We start from the raw sequence: 12,797 nt of genomic DNA, 5'->3' as shown, positions 1-12,797 counted from the left end.
TCTCCCCCTCCCCCCGGGGGTCAGGTACCACTCCGCACATATCAGCCCTCTCACGACAATAATGGAACCTTCTGCTAAGGAAATAAACCCACTCAGCTTTGGGAAATTCCATGCACTTTAAGGATTGTGTCGCGTTGGACAGCTAAGTACATACCCAACTGTCAGACTGACTCGAGACTATGGACGCAAGCTTAAACCGATCCCACCCCCCTGGATTAAGGGCCAGGGACCCCAAAGAGGTATCCACAATTAGCCACACTCCTGTAGATGTCTCCAGACTTTCCGGTAACGGAGCTCCCCGTGGAAATTAATGTGCTACGCTAAGCTGGAATCGATGCCTGCGGCATCGATTTCAGCACAGCTCGCGGAGTTAAATTAGGTATGCGTTTTTCAAAACTTCAAGGAAAAGTGCAAATGTAATGCTTTATGTTTCGAGGTCATACATTTCCGGTAAAACATGTCCTTTTGCACTCAGATTAAGTCACTGTCTGAGCCCATGGAAGGTTGACCTGCCCGTCGGCTTGTGCTTACAAAATTTACCTTTGGCTTCAACTTTATAACAAACCAGTTTGATTTTGACAGTGTTGCAGGTTTATGATCTACAGTCCCTACCTTCATCTAGAAAAATCAAACTCAAATTGAAATTGGAAAAAGAAAATCCAAAAGACTATTAATCAAGTCAAACTGGTTTGAAAAGTTTACCAACAAAAATAACTTCACAGCACAATTAACAGACCCCTTTTTCAAAACTGCAGGTAGAAATAATGTGTTTATTATTGTTATTATTAATATTATTACTATTATTATTATTAGTAATATTAATATTATTATTAGTAGTAGTAGTAGTAGTAGTAATAAGTTAATAAAGATGGTGAATTTTAAGCTCGGTAATGAAATGTGAAGGTAAATTAATCAACATGACACATTTCATTACCGAGCTTAAAATTCACCATCTTTATTAACTTATCACTACTCACGATGAATTCGATAGCGTTGATCCTAGCAGTATGCAGGACACCTATCATATATGAACTCAGTTAAATGACCTTGCTCTCCATGAGTTCTCGTAGCTCAGTGGATAGAGCGCCCGCCCGGTGTTCGGGAGGTCATGGGTTCAATTCCTGTCGGGGACCCACAATTTTTCTTTGTCCCACGCTCGTGTCATGTTGATTAATTTACGTTCACATTTCATTACCGAGCTTAAAATTCACCATCTTTATTAACTTATCACTACTCACGATGAATTCGATAGCGTTGATCCTAGCAGTATGCAGGACACCTATCATATATGAACTCAGTTAAATGACCTTGCTCTCCATGAGTTCTCGTAGCTCAGTGGATAGAGCGCCCGCCCGGTGTTCGGGAGGTCATGGGTTCAATTCCTGTCGGGGACTCAGAATTTTTCTTTGTCCCACGCTCGTGTCATGTTGATTAATTTACCTTCACATTATTAGTAATAATAGTATATTAAAGATGAACAGCGTAGCTTAGCCTTTGCTCCTGAATAAAAATCTTTCCTACTGGCCTTGATTGTCAAGCGCCGTTCGGACCTGGCATTTTCATTCTCTCTGAGAACGATCAGCATATATACGTCATTCGGCGATGGTCTGAATTTGCAATTATGTTCTCACTACCTACAACTCATTCGAAATAACCTGTTACTAAGTAAAGAAGAAGAGAAATTTCCTTTCCCTAGTCTGTGCTTTAATTGAGCATTGAAGTTATTGCTATGGCGATTTTTAAACCTTTTTTTAACTTCTTACGCTTTTAGTAAATGTTCTCAATCCTAGACTGTGTAGAGTGGCCCGTGGCTATTTGGAAGCTTTAGGCCCAGTTCAGACGTCGTGCTCCTGCCGTGTCGAACTCAATTGCAATTTGGTTCGCCTATGACACGGCAGAAAAACAACTCTGATTCAGAGTTGAATCAAACTTAGAATTTACTGATGCCTCGTAACAATTCTCTTCCTAACTCCCCGTGGGAACGCAATCCCGCCAAAATTTATTAATATAATTTATGATTTTGTTTGGCGCGACAGAGGCACGACGTTTGATGAATCGAGCTTGTCGAACTTAATTGCTTGCCGAACTTAATTCAAAAGTTTGATTCAGACGCCGTGCTTCTGCCGTGCTTTTGTCGAACTTAATTCCTGAATTTAGTTCGGCACGGCAGAAGCACGACGTCTGAAGTGGGCCTTAGGAAACGACAACGATCACACCCACCCGGCCTCCCTAAGTTCCCCATATCAAAAAAAGACACCGGATGCCAGGTTACATATGTCGCAAACGGTTGTTCGCTTTACTGCCTAGCATTCTCCTTTTGTTTTTATTTTGTTTTGTTTTTCAATCGGTCATTTTGGCGTAGTAGTAACGTAATATTTCTGTTGGTTAAGCCGCGTAACAGCTATAAGCACCAAACATATATACAAGGGCCTCAAATAAGATAGTTGCAACTTTGAGAAGTGTCTTTTTATTTTTATAAAATTCGATTTTCAGGTGTAGATGTTCTCGGTTTGCAAACCAACATAACATGTCAGACATAAAACAAAACAACAGGATTCTGTTAACATAGATTTTAATTAATAGAGTATTGCTTACAAGCATGTCAGTCTTTTGTCAGACCTCACCAAACATATAATGTATAATAAGGATAACTTACTTGCTCACTAGTGACCTGGTTTACAGTCACTTAGTGGACATAATGGTAATAATAGCACTATTATGTTCAAAGACAAATTACAATAAACCCTTCGTAGCCAAGAAGAGGTTATAATTATCAATCAACTAATCAGTTTTGATTTTTGAACTAATCAGGTGTGTGAGAATTGTTGTCACACAAGGAATACATCTACCTTTTTGTGGACTATGTTTTTCAAAACGTCTTACTGAAGATGAATCACAGATCATATATGAGACCAAGATTCTGATTACATTGATAAACTTTAACATCACTTTCTTTTTATCTTTCTCATGAATAACAATGTCTTTTAAAGAGAACTATATTAGTATTAGTATATCCGAAGAAATGTTCATATTCCGATTACCGTGTTTTTTGTTTTCGCTTTGTCTCTTACATTGCGAGACTGTCTGTTTTTCAAAACAGCAAATCGTTAACTTTCTGCACTTTTGAAATTAAAAAGAAAAAAAAAGTGAATTACCAGTGGTAATCAAATGAGTTTAATTCTTGTTTCAAATAGCTGTTGAGCAACATGAAGTCTAAGCTGGCCTGAGGTTGCGAAGTGGCAAAACAGGTTGGATTGCACGGTTGCAAGTCCTGCAGAATAATTGCGATACACTCGCTCTGAATCCTGGCAACCGCAGGGCGTAGATTACGGAATTTACTATCGAGTTGGCCAGAAATGTTAATGTCACTGTATTTCTAATATGGAAGTATGACCGCTGGGAAATGTTTAGGAATAACTGGCTATTATAAATGTGTATGGCTGTGAATGTTATCACTGGCAAATAACACAATAGAGACACAAGTGCAACAATGAGCGAGGTACCGGTCAGTTTTCGTTCTCTCTGGTTGGCTGCACCATGGTGATATGGATGACGACTGCATCCAACTTTGACAACAATTAGAATATAACAAACACAAATAAGAAAAACTGAAATTAGATAAAATGGAAGATACAAGGTGGAATCAATGTAAAGGTGTGAAATTCCTTCTTCTCTTAACACAATTTGAAGGGATTCCCTAGCTGTAGTCATTAACCAAATGACAGTGATTATTACTCCGTAAATCCATTTCTTAACAAAACGATGCCTGAAAGGACGAATTGTGGCATGCAGGCGTTCTAATGAAACGAAAACGAGATTGACAAGGGAGGTAAAGGAAAATAAATGAAGTAATGCAATTTTAACATGATTGTACCAAATGTTATTCGAAGTACGGAAGTTCCATAGTTCACAGAAAGTAAGGCTTCTATCAATATGCAGAGGCCCTGAGACCGCCCCAACTAAGAGATCGATTATTGTCAGATGTATGATCAAGTATGTACTACGGCGCTGAAGCTGACGCTGCTTAACAAATACAATAATGGCGATGACATTGAGGATAACTATGACCAGACATTCAAGGATGAGCACAGCAAGCCATGGAATGCAGTCTGAGTTAGGAAGCAGAGAGGACATTCTATCGCTGGTGTTTAAAGAACCGTTCTGATGGAGTCAGGCACAGATCACCTAAATATGAAGAGAATCTGTTAATATTTAGATAGAAAAACTGTAAAAGACATCCCTGGATTACCCAACCAATATTCTATACATGTTATACGAGATGCATTTGCTTTCGTCAAAGTTTGAAAATACCTCTACCGTGTTTTGCGGGGTTTTAATAGGAGAGAGGAGTTCTTAAAAATCAACTTTTTCGGTTATTTAACTTCCTCAACACGAAAGAGACATTTTGAACGTATTGACTGTGTTTCTCAAAAGTAGTGCAGATTTATTGGTTTAGCCAGTTTTCCGGCATTTTCAGATAGATCTGTTTGAAACCTTTTATTTAACAAATCTTGGATCTTCCGTGAGCCTTTCGATTTTTTTTTTTTCGTTTGCAAATTGTAGGCTGATATTTTTCATGTCGTCAAAGAAGAAAACAAAAGGTCGTGTCTTTTTTCAAGTGCGAAGAAAACACCATGATGGAAAAAGTAGTCGAGATTAGAACGATGCGTCAGACGCGAGCGCCAAACGGTCGCATTTTGAACAGGAAAAGATCTTTGCTCCGATCCAAGTGAGAGTGAAGAGGAGAAGCAAAACTGCTAGTGCCAGCCGATCAAGGCTAAAGAAGGCTTGAAGTGAGTCTTGACGTGGTAACAACTCGATCAGTTCAGCTTTTTGATTCAGAGGTTGCTTGTGACAACACATTTTCTTTGTTTTGGATTTGGACTTCGGAACCCTAAACCTATTCAATACGTGATAGAACTGAAACCCAAAAGATACTTCCCGCCAGAAGCAACATTTACGTTTTGCGAAGTGTTATCGGAGCGGTAAATGGCATCCATAAAAGTTGAAAATTTAATTTGTGTACGGCCTTTTTAGCTATGTTCTTCTGGATCACTTTCTTCTTCCATTTCTTTCAGAATGTCTTTGGTACAGTCATGAAAATCCCTGATCATTAACAAGTTTTTTTGTAGCAGTCCAATTTTTTCAGTGGTGAAACGAAACTTCCCCCACAAGATCATTTTGAGGATCTGGATGATCTAAAAGTTTCTGTTTCAAGTATGCCTTAGTATTGACGATTCATTACAGTTGTCAAAATTGTTTAACAAACCCTTTGTTTACGTACTTTCGTGAAATTAAATGCCCTTTTGTTAATTTCAACAATCTAAGTTCTTTCCAAACTTCTGTATTGGGAAGATAAGTGAAAAAAGCTATAGTTATAAACAATATACTCACACTGCTGAATCGTTTTGTTAAAAGATCTGATATTTTTTTGCTGTAAAGGGAAAGACGGGCTTAATACTTTGAGCGAAAGTAATGCACCTCCGTACAGAGATAGACTGATATAGATAGAAGCAAACACGCAGTTATTGATGAGCAAGTTTTTTGTGTTAAGTTTAATTTTCCATTCAATACAAATTGCTTTTGTCGGGATGTCTTGTATTCCATTTGTGCCAGCACAAGACGGGTAAAGAACCCAAATATTCCATTAAGTTAGAAATAAATTAAAAATGCAAAACGTTTCCTTTTCTCGAAGGAAAACGTTCCTTTCTTGTGATCCAAGATAAATTTATAACGTTGAGAACACATCATATTGTTGAATGTAAGCGCCTAAATATTTTACGACAATGTTAGAGCAGTGACAGGTGAAGATAAAACGTGTTGTATGGCGTTCAAATTTACCACATCATCACACGTCTACATATGCAATGCGCGGCACACAAAAAAAAGAAATGAACTTTCCATGCTATTATTAAACTGTTTTAACTGACAGTGGACATTGTCATCTATTTGGCATAGACTTCAACCAACCTTGATAGGAAACTGTAGATCCTGGTAAGTAGTCTCAGTGTAAATGAAAACCAGTCAAATTTCAAGGAGAAATATAATATTGACCTGATGGAAAAATGACAAATGTAAGTGAAAACAATATGGCAAATGTTTATGATGCTAAATAACTGTTGAAGCAGTGTTGACTGATGTATTTTCATCTTTATCTGGCCATCTAATGTTCGCATTCATTTGTGTCAAAGAAGGGAACAGCCTTTTTTTGGAATTTGTGCCAGGGTTCGGTCTAAATGTTCACTGTCAAGGTAGCACAGTTTGCTTTTCAATAATCCTCAACATCGTCGAATTTCTCTGTTCACTGTGGTCTGAAAATATCACGCCCGAAGTTAAGACTAATTAAGCTACGCCCACCAGCGTTCGTCGCTGCTTGATCTTCTTGATGCTTTTCGTCTTCAACAAATTATGAACCGTTCGTTTCTGAACTCTAAAATCAATTGTTAATTAAGACAATATTAGCCACGAATGAATCATACTTTCAATCTTTTAAAACTCGACCTCGCTAATTTAAATTCTCTTATTTTCTTTATTTTTGACTGAACTGCACGAACAAACGTTCGTTCGCTGATTGAGAGCCGTGAAGCTTTGGCCAAATGTAGACCGGTTTACTTCGCTCGACAAAACGGATTTTGGATTTTGTTGATAAACAAGGTAAATTATTCAAATTATTATTTTCCTTTAAGACTTCCTTTCAGCTGCTTCAGAAATGAAAAGTTGTTAGGGATATCAAAGCCTCTAAGTTTTACTTGATAGAAGTTCTAATTCTCTGTGGAGTGTCTTTTAGTTATATTCTAAAGTATTAGCGCGATGCTTGTCTTTTCTGCTACTATATATTATATTATGGTGGCCCTGAATAATAGTTGTTTTCACTGTTATCCAGTAACTGTCTACCTTTCGAAAATGACAATATTAATCTGCGTCAAATGAAAATAAGCTCGAATGCGGAAAACCTCAAGTCTTCTGCCTCGAAGACTGTCTTTTGGACCCGAAATAAAACTGATGGCTAGCTTAAACTAAATTTGCTTTAAAACATAGAAATGGCTGTATTCACCGAGAATTGTTTACGATATTCCCTTGGCTGACTTTGCACTTAAATGGAATGATTTTGAAGAGCGCTCATTATAGCATTGGGCATTTTTATTTTTTCTTGATGTTATTTTTTCTTCTCTAAACACGATATACCTATATGCAATAACAATAATCAGTAAAAATTCAGAAAGTTTTTACCCTGCCTTCAGTTCGTGGTGGGTAGGTTTTACAAGCAGCTCAGCAATGAAAAACAGTCACACTGCAAAAAGATCATTTGGTTGAGTGTAAAAAATTGACAAGTTTGCCCCAACTTGTTTGTGATGCTAAGTTGTGAGAAGTTTGATAAGTTGTGACCTGAATATTGACGCATTTAAAATTTAAGCAAGTATAAAGGACAATGTAACTGTGCTCTAAATTACGACTACCTGCTTGCACAACTTGAAGATACAACTCTTACAACAATTAAAATATTAAAAGTTAAAGGAATTCATTTTATCTTGGGTTTTACTGTAGCACTCTGAGCTAAACACCGGGCTAAACGTTTCACGTTGAATTAATGCGTATTTGCGACTCTACTTTATGATTCAACTTAACATTAGAGCGCGACAACAAATCTCTTATAATCTGTGTCAAGAACAGAAATACTTACAGGTCTTTACATATCTAACTGTGGATCATTGAATGTAGCTTACTTTTCTTCTCAATAACACTGAACCCGTTAAATTCTCTCATTTTATCAGTCTCAAACTATCACGTTTGATTATAACATCAAACTTCACAAAAATTCTTTCTCTGCTCGATTTTCTTGAATGTTTGTCTTCGTTTATAAGGCCCTTTTATCTGAAAGTTACAGACCTCGATAACTTGTCTGCCGATGTAACAGTAAGTTTAGCCCATGGGACATTCAGATGAATGACCAAGCCAGTTCAAATTGAAATGCTTTCGTTCCTTTTTTTAGCCTTACCAAAAAGTATTTAGTATTTTCGAAATGTTACAGCCTGGCATTTCACAATAGTTTTCGGCAGTAAAGCAAAATGTTGCGAAAGATCGCTTTATAATATTTTGGTCTACAGCCAAAGCAAAATGGATATAAATTTTCATTTAAAACTTAAAAGTTTAGAATTTGTTATTATTGGAACGCCCGCCATACCATGCTCAATTTTGTAGCAGCTTGAAACAGTGCTATTAATCGAGAAGATCAGCTGTTTTTCATTTTTTGTCTGTTTTTTTTTTTTGTAAAGAACTGCATAAAATACTTACCCTTACCAACAGATCACAGGAGAGTTGACATCGAATTCTGTTGTGTTTTCAATTTCGGACAGTTAAACGCGATATAAAAAGGTTTTCTCTAAAACAGTAAAATAACTGTAACGCAGAGGATACGCGTTCCACTAAGTGTAATGTTTTTTAACATGGGCCGCTTTTAAGTCATCAGACTCTATTTTCACAGGTTCATTGCTAGAGTCTGCTTAATTTAATAGTAATGATAGGAAAAAGAAAGAGTGGAAACGAGTTAACTCAAAAATGAGCGCAAAACGTTTCCTCGGTTTCTAGTTGAATTTAATACGATGTTTTTAACAGCAACCATCCTAACTGACTGGGCCAAACGGTTTGACTATCACAGTGTAATAAAAAGAATCAGCAGAAAAGTTTATAAAGTCATGAAGCCTACCTTGTCAAGAAGAAACGTCTTAGGTTTCAGTGCTAATGAAGAACAGTTACTACAAACTATAAGAAAACTCATATTGCATAATTAAGTAGAGGAATTAAATGTAAACAATATGTAAAAAATGCCCTGGCCTTAAATAGTAATTAGTTGAATATTTTTCCGTTTCGCTTTTCAGCTGTCTAGAACAAAAAGACTAACATCACGCTTCAAGATGAATTTTCCGTGTAAGAACTTTGCACTACATATGCATGAAGCGATATCTATGGTAAAAAAAGTATTAGGAAATATGTATTAGGAAATATGTCATGAAAGACTCTCAAAACTGCGTTGCTAAAAAAAAAACTCGTTGTCGGGAAGTTTATCCAAACCCCAAAACGGGAGAACAGTAAAACTGCATTAATTCTGAAGTAAATATCTTCGTGTAAACAATATGTCAATATGCTATGCTGTTGAATAATTATTGGCTGAGCTTACTTGCAGGGAACGAAATAGAAAAAAAAATAACAAAGTTCAGTCCTATAACATTGATCTATGTTTTAGCAGACTTATTTTACTTTGTTTATGAAAGGCCGGTGCCTTCTTTTTTGTCATGATTTTGTGGTTTTTAACGTTATAAGAATTTGTGTTTTTTTCAGTATCAATGACGTCTGCCCAGATCCTCTCAATAGTCCAGGTGAATTGTCTTCTCGGTTTCTTTTGTTCTCTTTTTATTTTATACACGACCAAAGAACTCCATGCTTTAAACATTTACCGTGTATTAATGAAGGCCTAAGGCCTAAGCTATGCAGATCAAACCTCCTGGCTTTTTCAACAGTTTCTCAGGGATCATTTTGGCGTCGCAATTGTTTGGTCACGTGACTTGGAATTTAACAGTAGCCATATTTTCAGAGACCTTTTCCCTGAAATTTGGTCTTTTCAGAGTTAAACTTTCTGTTTTAGAACGATGTTGGATTTGTATAAATATTTTAAGTCCAAAAATTCACAGTTCTTGTAGATTTATATTTCCCCAATTTTCCAAGCAATATTGCCGCTTTTCAGGTGCATCTATATAGAGGATATTACATGCCCGCGCGTGGATACGAATTTTATCTTCTCGTGTTGAACACTCGAAGATAAAATTCCGTATCCACGAGCGGGCATGCAATGTTCTGTTTATTATATAAACATACTAATGACGACGTTTTTGACGATTTTCCGAAGATTTCTGAAGATTTTCCTAAATTGTTCCGATGGCCAGACGAACGTTTCCGAACATTTTCCGAACATTTCCGAACACTTTCCAAAGATTACCGAAGATTGCCGAAGACGACCGAAGAAGTTCCGAAGATGTTTCGATCATACATCAACAAACGTTATCAAAAAGGAATATCTTCACAGTGTGAAAGATAAAAATAGTATCTTCACTGAGCGCGATGAAGATATGATTTTTTAGGAAAAGGAAAAATCCCGGCATTTCACTGGTGTTTATATAATAAAATTCGATATACTCAGAGCTAACAGCGTGAGCCAATAGCTGTTATTACAGTTGAGCCCACGGTACAGCGGTATTAGTTGCAGAGTGCGCGAAAGCGAGGCTTTCGGGTCAACATTCCAGGGGAATACAAGCGCCATATGAGAAAACTTCGAGAAAAATAATAATAATTTTGGGTTCCTCTCCGGATTTTGCATTTTTCTCACAAGAAGAGAGGCTACAATTACTCAGCGGAAACTGCCCTCGTCATTTGACAAAGCCTAGGCTGAGATCGTGGCTTTCATACCGTGTAGAAACAGCAAAAGATGGCAGTGCTTCGAGTGACGCCTGCAAACGTGAACTAATGCACAGGTGAGCAGTGGGATGTAAGATCTTTCTCCCTACCCTATTTTCGTGCAGGAATAACAGTTTTTTGCCCTCTCGAACGTATATAACATTTTATTTTTTGTAGAGTTGTGACTTACATAAAAAATGGATGGGAAAACAATTTCACTGAAAGTTGGAAACACTTTGCATCTGATGCGAAAAATAAAGTTGTTTCCTCGTCGAGCACGAGTTTTCCGAACACTCTACACGAGTTCCCACAGGCTGCAAACTGATGTTCCATCCAGAGGGCTGAATTTCCACCGTTCACAATTAAGAACATGATGAGTCACTTCATTAAGAGAAAATCAGGAGATAATGAAGGCAATAAAGACTACAAGAATTTAAATTTAAATAGTAAGGCATTTGGACTATTCAGACATGGTCATGTACAAAATATCGAAGTTGCCACTACTGAAAATGGAGACGTGATCCATATAAAGTACAAGCTCAATGTTACCATGATCAATTCCAGAGAGCAAGCTGGTGAGATCACCTATGCCTGCTGCGGTCAGGATCTAGTTTTGTAACATCCCAGAGATGCAGCTTTTTCAAGATTGTACTCCACTGAAAGTTGTTATTGTATACAGTAATACAGTAATGTAATACTTAAACTGAAAAAAATGCACCAATGTAAGCCTGTTATGTTAGGAAAAGAGTAAACAGGTTATTATTTGATATAACTGAAATGAAGAAGAGAAAAATACATGTAGTTGTCCATTGATCATGGTGATGTGTAAATAAGCTGAAAATCTGCCAACACAAGACTTGAGGGCACACCCCTTTCACCCCACCCCTTCCCTACTGGAACTGGTAGCTTAGGTTAATGCTAACAAAAAGAGGATCTTGTGTGATTAAAAACAATGACATGTAGCATGTAGCCTTGTCCCATGTGTTCAATGCAGTTATTCTGTATTTTACTATTACATATTTGAAGGCAGAGCTCATTTGCCACATCTTAATCAGGGAAGGTACTTTTTTAAGTAAATATGCTAATTACAACAATCTATTTATGAAACATGCAATGCAACTGTGTTTGTAAGCTTCTTAACTCTACAAAGCCCCCTTCTAGTAAGATACCTCACCAAGGGCCTAGAGGCCTGAACCAAACCCTAGGGCACTAGATATAATAGGGGAAAAACTATCTAAAGGCAGACTTTTACTTTACAAGAGGTGGCAAAAAATTAGTGAACATCGCACACACAAAGAAAATCATGTCAGTGAGGCCACTCTTGTGTAGAGTTGTTGGAATAAAGTCTAAAATATGGTAGTTCTTTATACATTCAATTGCATGTTTGACAGGAATTCTGAGGGTTCCAATCCTTCGGGTTGCCAGCATTTCCTGTGTAGTAAACTGTCCTGAATGATTCATGAAGGGAGGAACATTCACCTTGACACCTTTCAAGGCTAACATTTCTTGAATACTGAACCCCCGATCTGCCATGACCTCATCTCCTCGCTGTAATTTGTCAATAAAACCAGATTTACTGGTTATTTCCTTATAAGAAATACAGCCACCATAGAGATCTGAAATAAAACAAACACTGCCACTTGGAGTAATACCGACTAATGCCTTGAGGGTATTAGTGTTCTTGTAAGTTGAAAATGTGAGCTGTTGTGCTTCTGGGTTACTAGGTTTTTCTATGTACATTTCAGTTGCATCAATGATTACTGTTGTTCCCTTGTACTTGTTTTTGAAGCATGCAGGCTTGTGTAACTCAATTATTTGTCTGTCAGGGAAGATGTCTAATTCTTTGAATCTGTAGTACATAAGCTTTGTCCAAGTAACAATAATTGTTACTTGGAGATAAATCCTCCTCAAGTAGTCAAACTTTGTAGCGACATAATACAAGGAAAAAATTCCTCCTCCACTGACAAGGTCCCTTTTGGGCCTGCCTTCTCTCTTTTTTGAGCATCATTTTGTTCAGTGTTGCTGTACACAAGTTTAGAGGCTGCATTCCTACCTAAAAAGCTAAGAACTATGCTGAAAACTCCATAGTTTGGAAACCCAGTATAGAATCTCAACAACTTTGAATTACTCTTAATATTATCAATGTTAAAGAGACTTTGTTGGAACATGCTTTCCAACTCTTTCCTAAGCTCTCGTTCTACTTCAAGTTGTTTCATTTTTTCAATAAGTTCTTCTTCGAGTTCCTTCCTCTGAGCCTCTAAACATTCATTTAAGCGCCTCACTTCTTCTTCCTTTTCTTTAAGCTGCTCCATTAAAAGTTCTCCTTTGCTTTTAACCGCCTCAGCTTTATC

At 37.2% G+C, this 12,797-nt stretch overlaps 2 protein-coding genes across 2 annotated transcripts; both read right to left on the bottom strand.

The window, feature by feature from the left end:
* Positions 1 to 2,823: 2,823 nt before the first annotated feature.
* Positions 2,824 to 6,440, bottom strand: LOC145500692 (somatostatin receptor type 1-like). Its single transcript, XM_081480216.1, has 2 exons — positions 5,971 to 6,440; positions 2,824 to 4,185 (listed from the first exon to the last, which is right to left on the bottom strand). Exon 2 carries the CDS (start codon positions 4,132 to 4,134, stop codon positions 3,214 to 3,216), a length of 921 nt encoding a protein of 306 aa, XP_081336342.1. The 5' UTR covers positions 4,135 to 4,185; positions 5,971 to 6,440; the 3' UTR covers positions 2,824 to 3,213.
* A 5,254-nt stretch (positions 6,441 to 11,694) lies between these two features.
* LOC145501820 (uncharacterized) lies at positions 11,695 to 12,306 on the bottom strand. The gene has a single exon (XM_081481210.1). The coding sequence runs from the start codon at positions 12,304 to 12,306 to the stop codon at positions 11,695 to 11,697; it is 612 nt and encodes a 203-aa protein (XP_081337336.1).
* Positions 12,307 to 12,797: the final 491 nt, after the last annotated feature.

This window comes from Orbicella franksi, chromosome 10, assembly GCF_964199315.1.
Source record: "Orbicella franksi chromosome 10, jaOrbFran1.1, whole genome shotgun sequence".
Classification (NCBI taxonomy): domain Eukaryota; kingdom Metazoa; phylum Cnidaria; class Anthozoa; order Scleractinia; family Merulinidae; genus Orbicella; species Orbicella franksi.
This window is presented reverse-complemented; position numbering and strand designations above follow the sequence as displayed.

Coding starts and splice junctions, on each gene's coding strand:
- LOC145500692 (XM_081480216.1), bottom strand. CDS start 4,134: ATGTCCTCTCTGCTTCCTAACTCAGACTGCATTCCATGGCTTGCTGTG.
- LOC145501820 (XM_081481210.1), bottom strand. CDS start 12,306: ATGTACTACAGATTCAAAGAATTAGACATCTTCCCTGACAGACAAATA.